General features: G+C 44.1%; 1 protein-coding gene and 1 pseudogene across 4 annotated transcripts; one reads left to right on the top strand and one right to left on the bottom strand.

The window, feature by feature from the left end:
* LOC129592081 (clathrin heavy chain-like) lies at positions 1-18,802 on the bottom strand. Of its 4 annotated transcripts, XR_008690926.1 has the most exons (18): positions 18,457-18,802; positions 18,108-18,360; positions 15,826-16,103; positions 15,107-15,455; positions 14,570-14,758; positions 14,120-14,489; positions 13,265-13,335; positions 12,951-13,195; positions 12,700-12,869; positions 12,509-12,634; positions 12,260-12,383; positions 11,909-12,189; positions 11,609-11,807; positions 11,176-11,380; positions 10,992-11,117; positions 10,641-10,852; positions 323-667; positions 1-261 (listed from the first exon to the last, which is right to left on the bottom strand). XR_008690926.1 is itself a non-coding variant. In XM_055488028.1 (16 exons), the coding sequence occupies exons 8-16, from the start codon at positions 13,038-13,040 to the stop codon at positions 10,734-10,736; spliced, it is 1,440 nt and encodes a 479-aa protein (XP_055344003.1). In that variant the 5' UTR covers positions 13,041-13,195; positions 13,265-13,335; positions 14,120-14,489; positions 14,570-14,758; positions 15,107-15,455; positions 15,826-16,103; positions 18,108-18,360; positions 18,457-18,801; the 3' UTR covers positions 10,470-10,733. The 4 variants fall into 4 exon arrangements, 1 of the variants encoding a protein (XP_055344003.1); XR_008690927.1 differs by lacking the exon at positions 323-667 and having other exon boundaries at positions 4-261; XR_008690928.1 differs by lacking the exons at positions 1-261; positions 323-667 and adding an exon at positions 6,306-6,423.
* LOC129592082 (trichohyalin-like) lies at positions 1,160-6,606 on the top strand (annotated as a pseudogene).
* Positions 18,803-20,012: the final 1,210 nt, after the last annotated feature.

Genomic DNA, 20,012 nt, shown 5'->3' with positions numbered 1-20,012 from the left:
CAAGCATCTGGATGGGCGTAAAACGTTTCCGGAATGGACACTCGATGTGACTCAGCCGTTTCAAAGCCAGTTGATTCCAGATATGTTCATCCAGCCAACCGTCGCAAGGGTACGTGCAGCCTCGTAGCATTTACTGTAATGTGGCCAATTGGCCCACAGGAAATGCCGAACGCTTGCCGCATGGATGTTATGATAGTTTGCAGAATATTGAGTGTGTGTTTTGCAGAATCGTTGCTTGAATTACGTCTGCAACCTTGAACCCTGCAAAGAAAACGTCTTCGTCACTGCGCGAAAAATCAGAAGTCACCTCTTCACTGCGCACCTGGAACAGGTCATTCCTGCTTTTTAGCATGCTGCTTGTAATCACTGAAACATTCGGGTTCTTTCTGCAGGGATGTGATGCCATCGCCAGGGCTAACACGAAACATATGATAACACACGTGAAAGCGATGCATCCTTTGCTTTGTGGCAAGCCTGAGTACTCGGAGAACGCTTTGCAGGTGACTGTATCGTTTTGTTTCTGTTCATTTTACCCGGTACCGGTTCCAGAGGTTCTTTTTTTAAATTGGAAATACTCGCTGCTGCCGTTCACTCCAGCCGCACATGTATGGAGGCGACAATAGTTAAATTGCATAGGCGAATGTAACTCGCTTCGGCGGGAGGGGCTCTGAGAACCAGAGAAATCTAAGATGTTGATATAATCGGCTGCAGAAACTGATTGGAAAGTTTTTAAAGTACTTAAACTGGTTTGATAATTTGCATGTAAAGCAGGGGGCTAGGTAAAAAAAATTACACCATCTGTTGCCAATTACAGCGCGAAATTCTCGAGCGATTTCGCTGCAAAAGTCGCTAGAAATTCCATGAAAAGTAATAGAAGTTATTTCGAATTTCTTGCAGCGAAATTTAAAGAGCAAGATGTAATGTGAGGTTGCATCATGTGTATGTGAGACCGGGATCACTAGCGTTCACGTCAGTGGCGCTACGCCTGTGGCGCTACGCCTTAGGATTACGTGTCTGTGTTGTGTCTCTTCTGATTGGCTTGAGTTGTGTTAGTGGGCGCGGCATAGCACGTGCTGCACAGTGATGCACACTGTTGAATGGGCTCTACGCTTTACGATCGAGCTGCGCCGATCAGTGTTGATTTTTGGTTTTCCAGACTTTCAATATTATTAAAAGTCAGCAATTTACGGTGCGACGTTTTGTGATTTCGCATAGTTCGCAATCCAGATCGTATTGCTCACTCCACAGGATTCATCCCGTTTGAGTCTCTGTCCCTGGATCCATTCTGGATCTAGCTTTAGATGGTAGCAGAGCCGACAGCGGTTCTCTGATTTGATTTGATTTGTGTCAGGCAAAGTTGGCCTGTTATCCGACGTGTTATCCGACCAGTAAGGCACAGGTCTGTACCACAGCAAAGCGCACACCACAAGCGGTGAACTGCCTCATCTGACGTGGATTTTCCAGCTTCGGTTTTCGGTACGGGATCTTCAGCGAAGAACCGTACTGTTTCCTTAGCTGTGCAAGAGTTCAAGAGATCAGTCGCCAGTGTTCCTCGGTGTAGAGTCTTCAGCGAAGACCTACACTGGTGTCATTGGTACTCGGCAAGGATTCAGCGAATCCTAAGCCGTGGGTCACAAGCGACGAAGCGCCGAAAGGGGCGCACGGATTTTGCCAGATCAGACTCCTCCAAACTGGAGTAGAGCGTAAAACTACTGCTGCTACGGCACAGCCGGCACAGTAGCCAACTGATAGCGCGAGGCACGCTACGGAACAGCGGCGACGCGGGAATCGGATCGTGGAAGAAGAATCCGGATCATCTGGATCGTTTTCCCCGTGGAACGCAGAACGGACGGACGGTTAACAGGTAGAAAACCGTTATTAATTACGAGATTGGCTAGTTGGTAAAATTGGCAATTTTCATTGGTCCGTACTGAGCTGAGCGTAGACGTAGGCGGGGTTTTGCACACGGTGCGCACGTCTGGCCGTTGACCGTGACGTCAGGCTGATATAAATTTTAAGAGGAGCAACGTGATTGGTCGGTTATCTGAGCTGTGATTGGTTGAAATTTGAACCGAATAATTTGAGCTAGCTGACCAATAGGAAAGACGTAAACAACCCGGATGGGGATTTTCCGTTGAACTTTAGCTGTAATGGGAAATTGGATTTGAGAGGAGATAATTGAGACGGAAAGTGACCTTTTGAGTTGAGACAAAGGAAAAGTGACCTTTGATCAAAATCGAGTCAGAAAGTGACCTTTGATAGAATTAAGCTGGAAATTGACCTTTAGCTCGAATTGAGTTGGAAAGTGACCTTTTGAGTTGAATTGAGCTTGAAAGTGACCTTTAAGATCAGAACGTAACTTTTTACTTTGAAAAGTGACCTTTACTAAAAAGTTGGAATTGACCAGATTGACCTATTTGAGTGACCTTTAATATCCGAAACTGACGCACGGTGACCTTTATCGAAGTGTAATTAAACTGAATAGTGATACAGCGATATCAGCAGCTGTAGGATTATATTCGCTAACGTGTTCCGAACTGTAAAAGCTGTTTCGAAGTTTTGTCCGAGAGTGACCTTTTAGAGCAAATCTCTCGAAGTTTTTATCAAAAAAGTGACCTTTAAACGGGACTTAGTCACATTTTTTCGACCGAAAAGTGACCTTTACAAAGGACTTAGAAAAATTTCGAAGCACAAAGTGGCCTTTAGGACAACCGAATAAACCATACAATAACGTGTGTGTGAGAACAATTGACAGGAGCGTCCAAGTTATCCGATCAACATGGATAAAGACAAAGAGGAACCGGCATCCAACAGCAGTCAGGGAAGCAGAAGCTCCCGCAGCTCACAGCAAGGTGCACCAAACCCATACGAAAGGGATTTCCACACGTACTCACGTCCAGTTGGACATGAGCGGAATACTCGAGCGCCTAAGGCACTCGAGAAAAAGGATTCACGGGGCTCTGATAGTACTTATCAGAAGGCGCTCGAGGCGGTCGCCAACCAGGAAAGCTCGAGTGACGACCAGAAGCATACTCCCGCGTCTGCGGCGGGAAGTCAACCGATGAACCAGAAAAAGGTCACCGGGGAGGAAAAATCCACAGAAAGAGGAGTGGAACCAGTTGGAGCATCGAAGCTGGATGCTACCATTAGCGGAACAAATGAGCAGGATAAAAACGTGAACCTGACTCGAATGGAAATGGATAAGACAAAGGTCACGGAAATGGAATTGGCTGAACTGGGATTGGATGACCTTTTACTGCACGATAAGACTGTCGGTGATGACCTTTGGGCAACTCCGATGGTCTCAGACGAATCGAACGAGTCCTACTTCACGGATGATGAAGCGACGATGAACATGTCCTTCCAAACTGCGATGAAGGAAGCTGACCGCGCTGAAGGGATGACACCATTTAAGGACATACCCGAGCACCTTATTGAAAGGACACAAACGGGAAAGGTCATCAACGTACGACCGCCGTCACCGAATAGCCCCACGTCAACTCTGAAGAGGCGCGTGAAGGATTTGGAAGATGAACTCCGTAATAAGGAAGATCTGACGGCGAGACGAAAACAGGAATATCAAGAGAGACTGACATCGCTTGAGACCCGACTGTTTGAGTTAGAACAACAATGGGGTTACTTGGAGAGTACAGCAGAAGAATGGAAAGTGAAATACGAAAAGCAAAGGGAACTGGCCGAAGAGTACTTGAAAATGGTTGATGACAGAGAAATGGAAGGTCATCTTGCGGTCAGTGACCTTAACGAGAGTATGTCAGAAGAATCAGCTGAAAGGGCACGACACTTAGCCGAATCGAAGGACGAATGTGACCAACTGCGTCAAAAGGTCACTGAAGCAGAATCCAAACGAGATGAATATGCTGCCAACTTCGCAGAGGTCACGAAGCGACTGACAACATTAGCAGCCGAAACATTTAAGCTCAGGAACGACCTTGAGCTACGAGACAAAGCTATCGGTACCCTACAGAAGGAGTCGAAAGGTCATCAGGAACGGGCTGACGAAGCTGAAAAGTTGCGCAATGAGGCAATCAAGGCGATGCGAGAGGCAAAAGACATCACAGCCACCGAAGGAGAACGCCTGAAAGAAGAAATTAAAAAGGTCAACCAGGAGAACGAAAAGGTCACGGAAGACATTGAAAAGGTCACTAAGGAAGGACTTAAATGGCAGAAGGAAGCACGGCGACTGGACACAATGGTCACAACATTGGAGCTAAAGGACAAAGAGTGGCAACAACAGGTCGCTCAAAAGAGTCAGGAAATTGCAAAGCTGAACACTGACCTCGTCGAGATGACCACTACAGCACTGGCGAAAGATGATGAGTTGATTGCAAGCAAGAATCAGCTGAAAGCAGCAGCCGAGCAATACATGACGTTGGAAAGGGATGTGACCCAGTTGGTGGAACACATTAAAAAGGTGGAGAATGACACTGAAAAGGTCATCCAGGAGAAGACCTTCCAACTCCATCAGCACATGCTAAAGGTCAACGAGGAGAATCAGAATTTGAAAACGGAAAAAGAGGAATTCCAGTTGAAAGTCCGACGCCTTGAAGATGAAAACAAGGCGCTCAACATGTCGAACAAACATAAAGATGAACAGCTGCTACAATATGGAGTCAGGACAACAACAGTGGAATCACCGCCGCCCAGTTACAGCAAGGCGCATGAAACGGGCACGGGCAAAAGCTTCCATTTTGATATGCCATTACGAACTGGTACCGGTAAAGGAAGCGTGAAAACGGAACGAGATGGCGAAAAGGTCAAAGACGACAAAGAGCCACCCTCGGAAAGTCACCCGCATATGAGTCGAGGTGACCCTTCACAATTTCCCCCGCACTTTGAAACAAATGTGTTCATCGATGAAGGGCGACGGGACAGACCCTCCAGCCGGCAGGAGCGTCCAGGGAAATCCCGTTATGGAAAGGCGAAACGAAATCAAAACGATAACGAAAGTAGCGAAGAAGAGGATGATCTTAGAGCAGAAAGGACAGCAGAGCAACTGACAAAAGCGCTCAACTCGATGGCTCGGAAAACGCCCCTCATGACCTTTGATGGCAGTCGTGATACTGTCAGTGGATGGACACGACTGGTAAAAGAAACTCAAAGGACTTACCAGCTCACAGACGACCAAATCATGATCGAGATAGCCAGTGCAGTGAAAGGTCCTGCAAAAACCTGGTTCGAAGGAGAAAAGGACATTGCAGCAGAAGACGGAATCGAATACTCCATAACTGAATGGATGGATAAATTCAAAGATGAATACGGCGACAGAGACGAAGAAGTCTTAGGCTTACGTGAGGCCTATGCGAGGAAATTCGAACTCGGAAAGGAATCGCTTGACCAGTATTACCAGGCGATGATGCGGTTTAAAGCAAAACGGATTATTACGGAAAAACAAGCAGTGGGTTTCTTAATTGAAGGATGCAGAGTGGATAACGAACTCTACAAGGCATTGCGTATACAGAAGTGCAAGACGCCAACGGACGTGAAAGACTTCTTCCGACATTGGGCAACGGGCAAAGAAAAGTATAAGGCGCCAAAAGGTCAACGTAACCAGGAATACGTGACCATCCGCCAAGGCCAGGTTGAAAATGTACCGCAACAGAGGATGGCGGCTGCACCAGTCCAACAACCAGTGGAATACCGTGTGGAGACCCCGGTCAGAGAGGTCACAGAAAAGGTGACCTTTATTGACAGTCAGACGGGGCAACCGATAACATATGCGATGGTGGCGGCGATACAGGCAGCAGCTCAAGTGAGACCAGTAGCCCAGAACGTGGCTCCCCAGAATGTAGCCCCACCGGTACCACAGAATATGACCCCTATGAATGCCGTATTACCACAACAAGGAGGGGGTAACGGAAACTTCGGCGGAAACGGATATGGAAATGGGAATTGGAATGGAGGTCAAGGAAACTTCCAGAACCAAGGTCAAGGTCAAGGCAACTTTCAGCCAAATAGAGGAAACCAGAACTACCAGCAGAACCAAGGGTCACGAACGGAATTTAAGTTTCAGATGATTGACGGATGGGTGGCGAACAATGTGCAGATGTGCCAGTACTGTATGTATGGCAATCATCAGACACAAGGATGCAAGTTCGCCAACACACTACCGGAACAGAACCCGAATCTGTTTGCCTTCAGAGAGTGGCAACGGCTTCGCGCAACGGGCGGATGGCGTCAAGCGGTGGATAACGGATATGACCTGATTACACAATGGTATCAGGCGAAAGCGAACTTCCAGAATCAGCAAGGAAATGGAAACGGTAATTATGGAAATGGAAACGGTGGCCAAGGCGGCGGCTATCGCGGCGGTGGCTTCGGCCGCGGCGGCTTCAGAGGAAGGGGCAGAGGCTTCGGCCGAGGAAATTTTAGAGGAGGCCAGAACAATGGAGGAGGCCAAGGAAACTATCAACAGAGTGGTGGTCAATACAATAATGGCGGCAATAATGGAAATGGACAGAATCCTAACCCGGCAAATAATATCGGACAACAACAAGGAAATGTGCAAGGCGCGCAACAAGGTGGTGCGCCGGTTCAGGGAAACGGGCAAGATCAGTAGGCACCGGTGAGCCTACTGATCGACCCGACCCTAAACCACCGGATAAAAGGGAAAGGTCACCACTGCAGAATGGTACTGCAGTGAATGTGACCACCGCAACGGCTATATGGATACTGTCAGCGAAAAAGCAAAGTGGACCGGCTATATGGATGCCGCAACCACAGGAAACGGCTAGATGGATGCCGCCACAGCAAAGAGAAACGGCTATATGGATGCCGTCATCGCAAAAAGGAAATGGAACGGTTATAAGGATACCGTCACAGAATCAAAGGTCACCGCAGAATGGCACTGCGAGTGGAAACGCTCAAGTGGATAAAAGGTCACCGGAGAATGGTACTGCGAGTGGAAATTGTCGTGACGGTAGCGCGACACTGCAAAAAGTGCAGCAAAATGAAAGGTCACCGTACTGCAGCGTGTTAGCGCAACGACGCGCACAACGGAACGCAAAGATTAAACAGGCGCTGCTGAATCAGAAGAAACCGCAGAACGATACTGCGCAAGAAGAAAATGAGCAACACGAGAAATTCCGGAAATACTTGGCGGAAAACGACAAAGCGAATGAGCCATGTTGTGACTGTCACGGGAAGATAAAGCCAAAGTTCTGGAATTGTTCAGAGGACGAAGAAGAGAAGTTGATAAGGCAAAAATGGATGGAGCAGAATATCACTAACAGTAAAGATGAAAGGTCACCTTCTGTTGGAAAAGTCCAAGTGAAAGGTCAAGGAGTGGGTATGAATGTTAAAAGTCACGGTGAAAGCGCCGTGCTAAAAGGTCAAGAAACAGACTTGACACTGCGAACAGCGGAGCAACAGAATAACGAACCGGCACAACAGGACTCCGATGACTCACTTGTTGATGCAGCAACCCTGCAACAGAAGGAAAAGTGGCAAAAAGTGGCCCACAGACCGAATGGGAATCACGGGATGTGGATACCCGTAACGCCGAAAGCGAAGCAGAAAACGAGAATGTCGCAAGAGGATTACTGGAACATGCAACAGTTGCGAACGCAATGCGAAAGAAAGCGATTAGAAGAGTTGGTTACCGGGAAACCAGCCCAAGGGTCACCGAACCCAGTCCCAGTATTCAATCCAGAAGAATATAAGAAGACATTTACTGACTGGAATTATTCACGTAACGCTCCACCACAGGATAAACCGCCGAATTATGGAGAAAAAGTCCCCATACAAAAGTTGACGGGCGGCGGATTTGTCATGAAGCGCAACGAAAGGTCACAGGACTTAGCGCAAAACGAACAAAAAGGACGATCAAATGAGATGGCGCAAACGCAACAGAGTAGCGCAGTTGAAAGGTCACGGGACTTATCACAAGCACTACAGAAGGACGCTAACGACAAGTCACCAGCCCGAACAGACGGAATGTTACACAAATTGATCAGACGAAAACGAACAATGAAGTGTCCGCGAAGGTGATCGAATGGATGACCGAAAAAGGATATGATATGATTACATATAAAAGGTCACCAGATGAGATGAAAGATAGTGAAGAAGACGAATTGAAGCGAGCGGACCAAATAACAAGTGAGGTCATTGAGAAGCTACGAGATAAGCGAAATGAAAACCGCAAAGAGGAACTGATCCATCAAACGATAAATGAAGTGACTAAAGGTCACATGCACAGCACAAAAGCTAATGAGCAAGTGCAGAATGTGGAAAAGGTCATTAGCGGTAAAATGGATACAGAGAAGCAAACAAATAAAGAAAAGCCGCGAAAATATTACGATGTTCGGACTAACGTTCCACACAGGATTGATAAGCTGAGCGAAATACTGAAAGGTCATAGCGCTCCAGCAAAAGGACAAGTGCTTCCCGATATGGACCCGGAACCAGTATCGCTCATCCCTGTGAAATGTAAGATTCACACCTTGAAGATTCAAAATGGAAAATTGCCCAAGAGAATTGAAGCATACACTCACGAAGTGAAAGTGGGAGACATAAAGTCAACGCAATGTTGGACACCGACGCTGAGACGTCGCTGATCAGCAAACCGTTTTGTGAGAAGAATGGACTTCATATGCTCCCACTACCACCAGACAGACTGGTGAGAATAAATGGAATTAGTGGAACGTCAGGATTCATGGTGACGCACTACTGTGTAGCACCGGTGACCTTAAGGAAGAAGACTAGCGAACATTCCTTTTACGTCCGACCGAAGTGTGACGACGTACAGGTGTTATTGGGATTCGACTTCTTAGAGAAGAAGTTCGTACTAATGGATAACGAAGGCGAAGAAGAGAAAGAAGAGGACCCAAAACCAGTCGCCGAAGTTCAAGTCGGAAAGGTCACCGAACTTGTAAAACAGACGGGAAATGCTCAAACGGATAATAAAACGCTAATCCCAGTACCAGAGGCACCGGGAAATGAAAATAAAAAGATGGTGCAAAAAGAATTGTCAACATTTGAGCAGTTGAAAGTGATCCAGCAGGAAATTGAAAACACACTGAACCGGACAATGCTGCCACAAAAGGGAAGAGGAAAGGTCATCCCAGTACTAGAGGCACCGGGAATAACGAGCGTGCAGCAGAACGAGATCAGCCAACGGATAATCCCGGTACCAGAGGCACCGGAGAAGAAAAGTGAAAGTGCAAAAGTCAACGGAAGGAAAAAGGAGCCGCTTGCGCCAGACATGGATGAGGCGATCATATTTCTCCCGAACGGGAGAAGTATGATCGCAGATGACTGTAAGCAAGGAGCCACAGAAAAAGATTGTGTCGAAAAAGTTATCCCAGTACCAGAGGCACTGGGAAAGGAAGATGAAAGGTCACCGGCGATAAAAGTACCAGAGTGTACTCCGAATTTCTTCGAACCTCGATCTGCTACCCAAAATGAAAGGTCACCAGATAAAGCCAAAGAAGAAATAACAGAACGTGATCTTCAAAAGGAACCCTTTTTCGAACCACACTCTGCTATCAATGACGAAAGGTCACCAACACTTGAAGAGATAGCTGCCACACAGAAAGAAGCGACAGCTGCAGCGAAACAATCGCTCGTGCCTGGCATGGATTGGGCAAGGCCTATCCCAGTACCAGAGGCACTGGAAATAAAGACGGCTAAAGTGGGGAAGGATAAAAAGAGTGAAAGGTTACGGGTTTTGAAACGAATAGCTGAAGAGGAACAGATGTTTACAAGTGAAATCCGCAACAAGGCACTCGAACAATTGAAAGGTCACCGAACAGAAAAAGAACCAGAGGTTATCGAAATATCCTCTGAGGACATAAGCGTGACCCCAATCGAATGTGAACAAGAAGCCACAGCACGGGAAGATGTTAATCCGCAAACGAGTCAACGGACATTAACTTTAGACGAACGAGCCAGGAGTTGTCACCACGGCTACTTCGAGGACCCGTGCAGAATACAACCACAATGGGAATGTGCAGAATGTTGCGAAAATACCTCCCAAGATGACCTTTCACAATGGCCGAAATGTAATGCCGCAATAGCAGACCTTAAAGGTCATGCCCAAAAGAAACTACAAAGTATCATGCGGACAAACGAAATGTGGAAACCACACATCGAACGGTACCACTGTAACAGATACCGGACTTGGCTATCATGCGTGAAGAGCTTCATCATCGGAAGAGGAAGATGGCTAAACCATTGGTTGCAACGTGTCGAGAAAGGAATCCAAGATCCTCTTGATCCGGTAGCAACAGAAAGGAGATTTGAAAGAGAGATAGAAGAGATGAACGAAGAAGGAGAAATGTGGGAAGAAGCGAGAGTTGACCTTTTTTGGGACTTTCGCGTGAACCACATGTATAAAGGTGAAGGAAGGACGATCATCTTCCCGGCAGGACTCGGTACACCTGTCTACGAATCACTTTTTTGGATTTTTGTTTCGCTGATGTGGTATTTCAGTTTGCGATAAAATGAACGCAGAACATTATTTTCTTAACAGCTTCACTATTTTGGTTCCAGATACGACTTAATTTCGCCAAGTTTATAATTTTATAAAGCTACGAAACTTGCAGGTCACAGACCGTTACAGATCTAATGGCTTCGATTTTACAGACGAATGTAAAGATTGTAAACTCAAAAATCACACATACTTAATTATGTCAATTCACGCGTCGTATGTTTTGATCTTTTGCTGCACTGGGCTGCGACAAATTGGACACAAATCGACATTCCTGGAACATTCTTCACAGGTGGCTAGGTGACCGCATGGCACAAATACCATTCTGTTTCGGGCTATCAACGCATATTCGACAAAGGTTAGCATCAGCATCAGGAGAAGCCGCTGATCCGGTCCCTCCAGTCACTATTTATAGACGAAATTGTTGATACATCATCAATACAAAGTCGTTATGTACACATACAAACAAACAAAAAACTTGAACAAACTCGTTACGTGTCGCTTTTAAATGTACATTACACGTCCATGTAAAAGTGAAACTTACAGAGTTTGTCCAAGTCCGCCAGACGATGTGCCCTTCCATACGCCAACGCCAGCGTAACCATAATACAGCCGCTCTTTTTTATAGGTTGCGCGCCTTCCAAAAAACGGATCAGTAAATTCCATTCACCTGCAGCAAATAGACAGTTTACTCTATTCAAAAAGGAATTTCCAATGAAATCACTTACAATTTGCATCGTCCTTTTGTGCTAATAAGCATATTTCTTCTTGATAGGTGAAGCATTTCGAATCTAAGAAGCACTGTATGGCATAATTCAGTTGACCGTTGTCCAAGCAGATCTTGCCAACTTCAGCCAGTAAGCCGGGATCTCCGCTCATGATTGCTAATTCTTTCACAGCAAGGAAGTCTTGGCTCCCTTGCGACAGCTGTACCTAATGCGCAAAAGTTTTTCTTCTTATTTAGCAAAAGCCAACACACATGCATAAGTATTCTGGCGCTGATGCACGCTACTTAAAATAACAGATGGCAAAAGCATTACGAACAGATACGTACGTAAGCACAAATGTACGAATAGTTCTAAATACGTATTAATATTAGTATAAATACCAAAAATACCCTGCGAGGTGGCACTGTTTAACAGATAGTTTGCGCTCACTAACCTGCACATGTACGGCGTCCCTCCAGTACTTTCCTTGGACAAACATTTTCTTTGCCAATTCCAACATTTTTCCTTCAACAAAAACTGCTCCGGTTATTGTGGGATCGTATGTGCTCAGCTGATCGCCGTAAGTCTGATCGATCTCGTTCTCTAGCAGTTGGCTGTTGACCAGACACTGGACAGAAAAGCGCTGTAGAGATCTACATACATAACATCGATACGTAACGTTGTACATCTTAATTGGAACTGCTTTTAGTTTCTTAGTGTTATTGTGCGGATATGGGCCGACAGTTTACTGTACTTAATCTGGTCATTATTGCATCTGAGACTTCTCTTTAGCAGATTGTGGATAATCGCTTGCGTTTGTGAAATAAGATCCGTGTTCCCCATCACGGTGAGGAGCATCGTAATGTGTGCAAAATTGCTGACAGGTGTATCTTGGACTTGTAGATGCAACAGGGCTCGCACAAGGCTGTCGCGCTTAGGATTGCTGCGATCCAGCACCCTTTGCCAAAGGTTTTTGCTGCGGCGCTTTAGCAGGTAACGCGCTTGCTCCAGGAAGTAGCCAAACTTATTCGATACCTGAAAGGACAACAGTAGATCTCACGTTTCTAAAACGAAATCATACTCAAATGCTCCAAAACGAATGTACCCGGATATAGTCCCCGTCAAGCTTCCGTTCTTCATATGTAATCAGAGCTACTGGCGTGATTCTGGGATCGCTGCACTCTTCACACCATTTGCCAATTGTCGCAGCGGAGTACAAATGGTTATTTCTGTCGAAGAAATCTCAAATTTATCCAACTAGAATATTTGAAGATTCACGTGTATGCTGATAGTTTATAGAGCATGTGTTTGACATACGTAATACCAAAGATGCCGGTTAAACGTTTACACAAACCTCAGGAAAATCGTTAGCTCACGTAAACGATTTTCTGATGCATAATAACTAATCAACCAAGTATAGATGCATGAATCAGTGATGCCTTTTCCGGCCAGATATTCCATGAAGTGTGCTGTTGCCATTCTGTAATAAATATGCACAGTTCTTCATAAGGTTAAAATTCTGGTAAAGGAAACTTCGAAATGTACCGGTTTCCTTGTCGATCAAGCTCCGCCATAACGTCACCGTGAATGCTTCCCAGAAGCGCTACACTCAGGTCACGATCTAGCTGTCGTACCATTTTCAACTTGTAGGGGTTTCGGACAATCAAAGGTATCAGTACGTTTGTCATTGTTGAAAGAATTTGCGCTTTTTGTTCCTGAATTATTGTTGCAAGTGTGAAATTAAGCAAGTTCAAAGGCAGATTCAGAGAAAGTTTTAACGAAAACTGTAGTCGTACCGTAAATTCTAGTTGTTGAAGCAGAAAGCGCAGTTGCACAGGAAGACCATTAACAGTGCGGAAGGAAAATAACCGGTGTATTGTAGACATTTTCCTCTCATACAGAGCTTTTCAAGAAGAGGATTAATCGAGAGTGGTGGGAAGTTTCCTTGCACCAGAAAGCCCACAACATTTTCCACATGTGGAATACCAACAGTTTCTTCATGTCGCATCAGGCTCTCCACATCTCCATTTTGCACCGCGAGCTAATGAATACAATTCTACAAAAAGGCTAGTGGTTCTCTATGGACAAGCAGTTGCTTTATTACACGTACTGCGATAAATCTGCGGAGGACGCGTACGGGCATCGCATGGAGTGGAATTGCGTTTAGCAATAATAATAGTCCTAAACAGAGTGTCAAAACACGAACAATTTGAAGGATGTCCCGCCATTTCTTCGGCGAAAATTTCAAAATTCGTCGATCGTCACTTCGTCGAATCGACAAGATATCGACCGTCGAACTATTGTTTAGCTAAACCATTTCAGTTTTTTTTAGTCTCCGCCCCTGGTCGACGTAGTGTGTCGACATTTTGTCGGTCGACGAAGTGTTAGTCGACGAAATGTCGGTGAGCCATTTGAAGGTTAGGAAAGTTACGTTGCTTCTGTGTGCAGATATTTCAAATTCGTAGATCTCATATAGTAAACCTGGATGGGCTGTTTTTGGTTTTCCAGCAGTTTGTACAGATATGTCTAGCTATATTTAGAGCTGACATATCTGTACAGGTACAGTACATAGGGAGTTTTGTAAGCTTTCCTGGATGAAAAATTAAATTATTTAATTATGAAAACCCTGATAAGAGTCAAAGCATGTTCGTAAATGCACACGGTTACACCGTTTTATTACGTACAAAGGCGGGGATAACGGCTGCACTCACCCTGTTTTGATTAAAATCGAGTTACCCTTTGGCGTTGGCTGCGTGATAACGTACGTACGCTGCTACCGTATTATAATTTATCCATTTAATAGTCCAACTTTTGTGGCTTGGATTCTCGTTTTATCATTTTATTATTTTTACAAATTTGTGGTAAGCAGTGATAAACTCATGTTACGGGGGTAACTCGGTTTTACCCAAAAAAAGAGTGGATTCTCTCGTTATCCCTGCTCTAGTACTTAGACCACTCGTCTTACTTTTATCATGGGTACCCGCCGGACCATATAGAGTAATCACCCATTCCAAACTGACTCGCACATGCAGTAGGAGAACAAGTTGTGTTAGAGGCGCTTCAAACTGCCGCAGTCCCAGTGAGCCTTTAAAGCACTTTGTGAGTACATTCTGGCCCTGCACCATTGTCAAATGGCCGGTATTCAGTAAACATAAGGGAAGAACTACGCCAAAATCGGGGGTATCATGACGCAAAAGGCCCAAGAATACGGACATGAAAACATCGTTCTTCAACGGACGCTGAATCAGCAATGCGTATGTAGCTGCTTCGCCGGGTAAATTTCTTGCGATTAACACCGGTACGACGTTTTCCAGGGAGACTCCAGCTTCCCACACCTATATCGAAACGGAGTGGTCGTACGAGCGGTTTTTTTAGCGAATAAAAATGCTACACAACGACGCATCCGAATGTTTACTTTTCCTTCACTATCCACAATAACCAGTGTCATCCCTTTTTGTAAAGGTCCCACAACGGAAACGGTAGTGACACCGGTTAGAATTCGCTTCGACTCCAAATGGCACATGCTACGGTAGTCGAACACATGAAGATACCCGGTTTTGGTCACAACCACTGCAATACGGTCAGTTTTTGCATCGTCTTTCACCTAAGCGGACAAAAAAATGGGGACACAGGATTGTTCGTTTCTCTAGACAACGATTCTGTTCGACAATAAATAGCTTTGATTGCGCTGAAGAACTGATGCCGCGAAAGTTTAAGAAACAGATCATAATTCTTACAGAATAATGATTAAATCTCCAGTTTGTAAGTAAAACCCAAATATTCGTAAAGAAGTTCGTTACCTTGTTACTGTATATGTAGCTCAAATCATTTACCGTCCAAAGAAATTTAAAAATTTGAGAAGCATATGTGTGAACATTCGGAGCTTTCAATAATATTTAAGAACTCTTCCTTTGGCTCATCAGATTCGTCCAAAATACGCTCATGACCTTACCCTAACGGCAATGGGCACATCCTTTTCCGTTGTAAAGGTGCAGTATGGCTGCTGCGCATCGGTTAGCTTCGGGATCCGACAGATTTGTGCATCCGTGATTTTAGCAGTAAACACACATTCCCTTCCCGTATATGTCTGGGTGCTCTAGAGTGATGCGTTTGAAAATCAGGCAGTCTTCCTGCCAGTCTACATCGGCAACCAGGATCTCTTGTGTTCCCTCCATGAACGTTACGTGATAAAGGTCACAATCGGAAGACACGAATGTACCAGCAAAACCATCAATAAACATCGTTCTCGTTTTTTTGATTATGGGGCAATAAATTTCCAAAAATCCTTTCGGCCGGTTAATCTATGAGGAGCAATAAGTATCTTAATTTGTTAGGGTTTTGAAAACTCTGGGCTGAAATTTGTCACAAACGGACTGAAATGATCTCAATTTTCGGATTGTTGTTTCCGCTTCTACTACACCTGCTTGAACCGCGCAACCTGGAAGCTGGAACTACGTATCTGAAGCCCGAACCTCTAAACTGCCTGCACTTCTCTAACACAGTGAGCACTGTATCTATGAATACTGCCTTGACCTCAGTTTCTTTTCCCATTTTCAGCATAAAAACATAATGCCAAAGTGTCAGTGAACAATGTACATATATCGTATGACTGTGCAGAAGCAAGCATAAATTTGTTATTTGCTGCTAAAAATATGTGTTACTGATACTCACATCAGTTTGAAACAGTGCAATAAAGCACCAGGCGCCACCAGAAGATTTCTGCCAGTCAGTAACTGGCAGACCTTTGGACACTTCGCTTATCCTTTCATTTTGGAAATAAACTTCGTTTAGCGCGTTTACATGGATGGTTTCGCTGTCGGATATCAGCGCAATCCCGTAAAAGCTGGGAGTTATCCACTGAGCAAAACAAGCTGGACGGCCTTCATTCAGTTTGATTTTTTCTCCATGCTTTTCATCCCTTCCAACTAACCATGCTACATTTGCCCCGTCTGAAGCATTCAAACACTGGTAACTAGGGAAGTGCACCGCTGCAGGCTAGCACTAAAAGACCGAAGCGAAGCCAGAAATTTCCGTAAGATGGTCCATTCTGAACAAAATCTTTTCCTGTATTACGAATTTTCGTCCAATTTTGAATTCACATATTTCTAGTCAACATTAAAATCTGCTGCCTATATTATGCAGTTTGAATGATTTGCCAACAACCTCAGAACGAAAGTTTACAGTAGAGCATTTTAGGGAAGAAGATTGACAAAAATTCCACAGATAAAGCACGTCCACGTGTAGAGCTAGCACAAGCAGAGAAAAATTATCAAGTTGTGTTAGTTTAAAAACAATAATTACTGTATTTCTTCATAAGGAGTATACAGAAATGCATACGAATTACTTAACTAAGGAGTACAACGAGTACTTTTTACAACCATAAATCTTATTCCGCCCTTAAAAATACATATTGACCCATTTGAGGGAAGTATGTCGGTCCCTGGTACCAAATTTTGTACACAAAACACTTTGTTTAACTTACAGTATTCCCAAACACTTTTTTGGTACCAAAATTCTCTCCTTCCCACTTTCCACCCGACATTCATTCAGTATTGCTGACCCACGTTTTCATCAGATTTCGTCGCTCAACAAACTTATTCAAAACCTGGATGCTAACTTCGGCAACATGTGATTACACGGAAAGATTTGCAAAACTATAGCTATGTGTAGGTCAACAGCAACTGGCCAAGCCAAACAAAAATTATGCTCGTTGGGGTACATTAGTACCCCACTGCGGGCCCTAATAAAAACGTTGCTGCTCCAAAAAATTATTAAATAAAGAATTTACTCATTGATTCATTTCGCATAAAAGGCACTAAATAAAATCACTAAAGGAAAACAACCAATAAGCAAAATCAATAACTTACTACGATTTTCATAAAGGAAAAACACGAAGCACTGGAATCGGACCGTCTGCAATGTTAAAGAAACCGGTTTTGCACGTTGACAAAATTCAACAAATTTGAAATTTTTACAATGCCGATTTGTTTTATTAAATACACAGCAGTGAAAACACACAGGCATTCCCATAATATCGGGGCAAAACCAGTCTACCCGAACCGTCTCCTGCACTGCTGCCGTCACCCGGCTGGAGATACTTACGTTGTGGCTAAACATGGTGTTATGTACCGCGCCCGATTTAGCCGTAATTATTATGTGTTGCCGTAACGTCACATTCCAGCCTGGTGACGGCAGCAGCGCCGTAAACCGGCTCCACTAAGACGGTTTTGCCCCCTATATAACCTCACACTATGCTCTGGAATAATAATATACCCGGTTCTATTGGAGAAAAAGCGCCCATGTGTTCTTCATCCAAAAGATGTCTTTGGATGGGTGTTTTTGAGTTTCAAAAGCCATAATATAGTTCCGTGGACGAAGTATTTTAGACGTGAAAATGTACATATAAAGGGGCTCCATAAGTATACTGAAACATGCCGTTCTAAAGACGGCGTGTTGTGCTCAGACGATGTCTAAAGCACGTCAAAAAATTGCTTGCCGTAGAACCGGGATAGGGTTTCTGCTATTACATAATGCGTGAGCAGCGTGACCGACGGACAGATTATTGCGTGACCGACATGACCGACAAAAATTCCTGTTATCCTGAACATAGAGGACCTTCGCTTCGCTTCGGTCGATTATTAAAGCGCACGTTATAAAAGAACTGTGAGAAAACAATGCAACTGATAGTCGGAAATTTGAAATGATAATAATTATAAGGTCTGCTGCCGTTTATTCTCTCATTCACGGAAACTGATACTTTAGAAATACAAAAAACTTTAGAAATACAAAACTGATACTTTACTTTACTTTAGAAATACAAAAAAAGAAACTTTAGAAATACTTTAGAACTTTAGAAACTGATGCTTTAGAAATACAAAAAAAGCAGAACGGCATCCCAGAGAGAAAGAAGAATACATAAATTTTTGCTTACTGGGCACGATAATAATGCTTACCTTGCACAAGTCCAAAGCGCTCATCAGGACTCAAAGCAAACAGTTTAATATTCTGTATATCCATAACATGTCCTTGGAAGACAGTCGTCTCTTTTACACGAGGCTGCTTTGAATCGGTGAGGTCAATGATAGTTAAGGACGGATTTGTCCATGTGTCATCATGACTGAATATAGTTAGAAGGAGCTTGTCCTTGGTAGACACTATATTGGCGTTTTTCCCACACATCCATGTTGCCGAGGTTAATGTCGCAACCTGAAAGGTGGATACAAATACTTACTCTAGACTCGAAGAGTCGGGATTCTGAAAGAGGGCGCATTTTGCCCCAGCGAATTAATACTCATCACTTACCTCTGTAATTATTGTAGCGCTAAGTATCGGCTCGGCCATGCTGTTGCCTCGTGGTGAAAGATAATTCGTATAATCCAGTTACGGTACAATTCTGTTAGGCGCTGGTACTCGTTTACGTCCCGATCTGGAAGTCGCTTTCATTGGCTGGATTGGGCTAATGGGCAAGCTATGCTACAACAAAAAGGTTATAGTACTCGTGAAAAGAGAAGCGTTAGCAAACACCCAAGCCATACAATCAACGTTAGCTGCGCACTGGGACGGTAACGAAGAAGCTTAGTCAAGTGCAACACACGCAAATGCAAGGCACAAAACTGCAGTTATTCCGCAGCGGTTAGCATTTTGCATTTGCTTTTCTGGGATAAATGACATACGGCCACAAGTATGCGTACAGCGGAAGTGTTGTTTAACTGGCTATGGACAATCGACCGATTCTCGAAAATAATGCTAAACGTAGCTTATCGTTTTCGATTTCTTTTGATATTATTTATTTCTGCCAACCGGCAACATATTTCGCCTAGATTGCCAAAAAACACTACCCGGTATCCAGTACTCTATTGTAGGTGTTGGGACAATTAATAAAAGCGTCTCTTCCCTTTAAATTTAATGCTCTGATTTACATAATGTAAATAAATGAATTAATAACACTCGTATGGTTATGTTTTTTAAATCTTTTCATTTCAGAAAAAGACAAAATTGTGACACGCAGACATATAATGGAACGACATCACCATGCGTAAAGGCGGTTAACCATTAATCGTTAGACATAAATAGTTACTTAGTTAAGTTAGTTTACCTTCCATATTGGTAATCGCATTTTGGCCATTTGAAATGTGCAATCGCGTTTTTCGTACAACTCAGTACAACACTTGGCAGCATCAGCACAATTTGCGTTTGCGAGTTCTACTGTTTCAAATCACTTTCAGTTAGTAGCAGGCAGGCCAACATAGTGAACAGTGGGTAGTGGTACGTACAGATGTGACAATGCTAGATGAGCCGGTTGCGTGCAAAATTTAGAGTTAGCATAAGCAGAAGCGCCCTGAGCCTGTCGAACCGGTTTCTGGATTTGTAGCGTTGTTCCCTTTGGTACACCTGTGCTTGCCGACATCTTTTACCAGCTGACCTCCGAAGTGCGAAGTGCGCTGTAGCATTTCCTACAAAATCAGCATTTCCTACAAAATCAGCATTTCCTACAAAATCATGTCTGTGTAACCATTCCCTTACGATTTGAAACAAAGCGGAACATCAAATAAGAATTTTGGCAAACGGTTGCTGGAATTTGGTTTCCCGCTTTGCTTCTGTCTTTTAGTGCCAGCCAACAGCGGTGAAGTGTGACCTAGTTAAAAGTTTGATTGAAAACTTACTACTCGTGGTATGTTACACTTTAATATCCATAAAATATTCACATCAGCCGATTCCATCAGCAAGTTACATAAATGTAAATGTGCATCGTTTATGTATCTGTATTTTGTATATTTCCAAAATGTCATCACCATCATTCCCGTTCTGGCCCATGTACTGCTTCTGTAAACCGCCTATGGACCATGAAATACCCCATG

Source organism: Paramacrobiotus metropolitanus, unplaced genomic scaffold (genome assembly GCF_019649055.1).
Source record: "Paramacrobiotus metropolitanus isolate TYO unplaced genomic scaffold, Prichtersi_v1.0 Parri_scaffold0000050, whole genome shotgun sequence".
Classification (NCBI taxonomy): Eukaryota; Metazoa; Tardigrada; class Eutardigrada; order Parachela; family Macrobiotidae; genus Paramacrobiotus; species Paramacrobiotus metropolitanus.
Note: the sequence above shows the minus strand (reverse complement) of the source record. Positions and strands in the feature narration are given on the sequence as shown.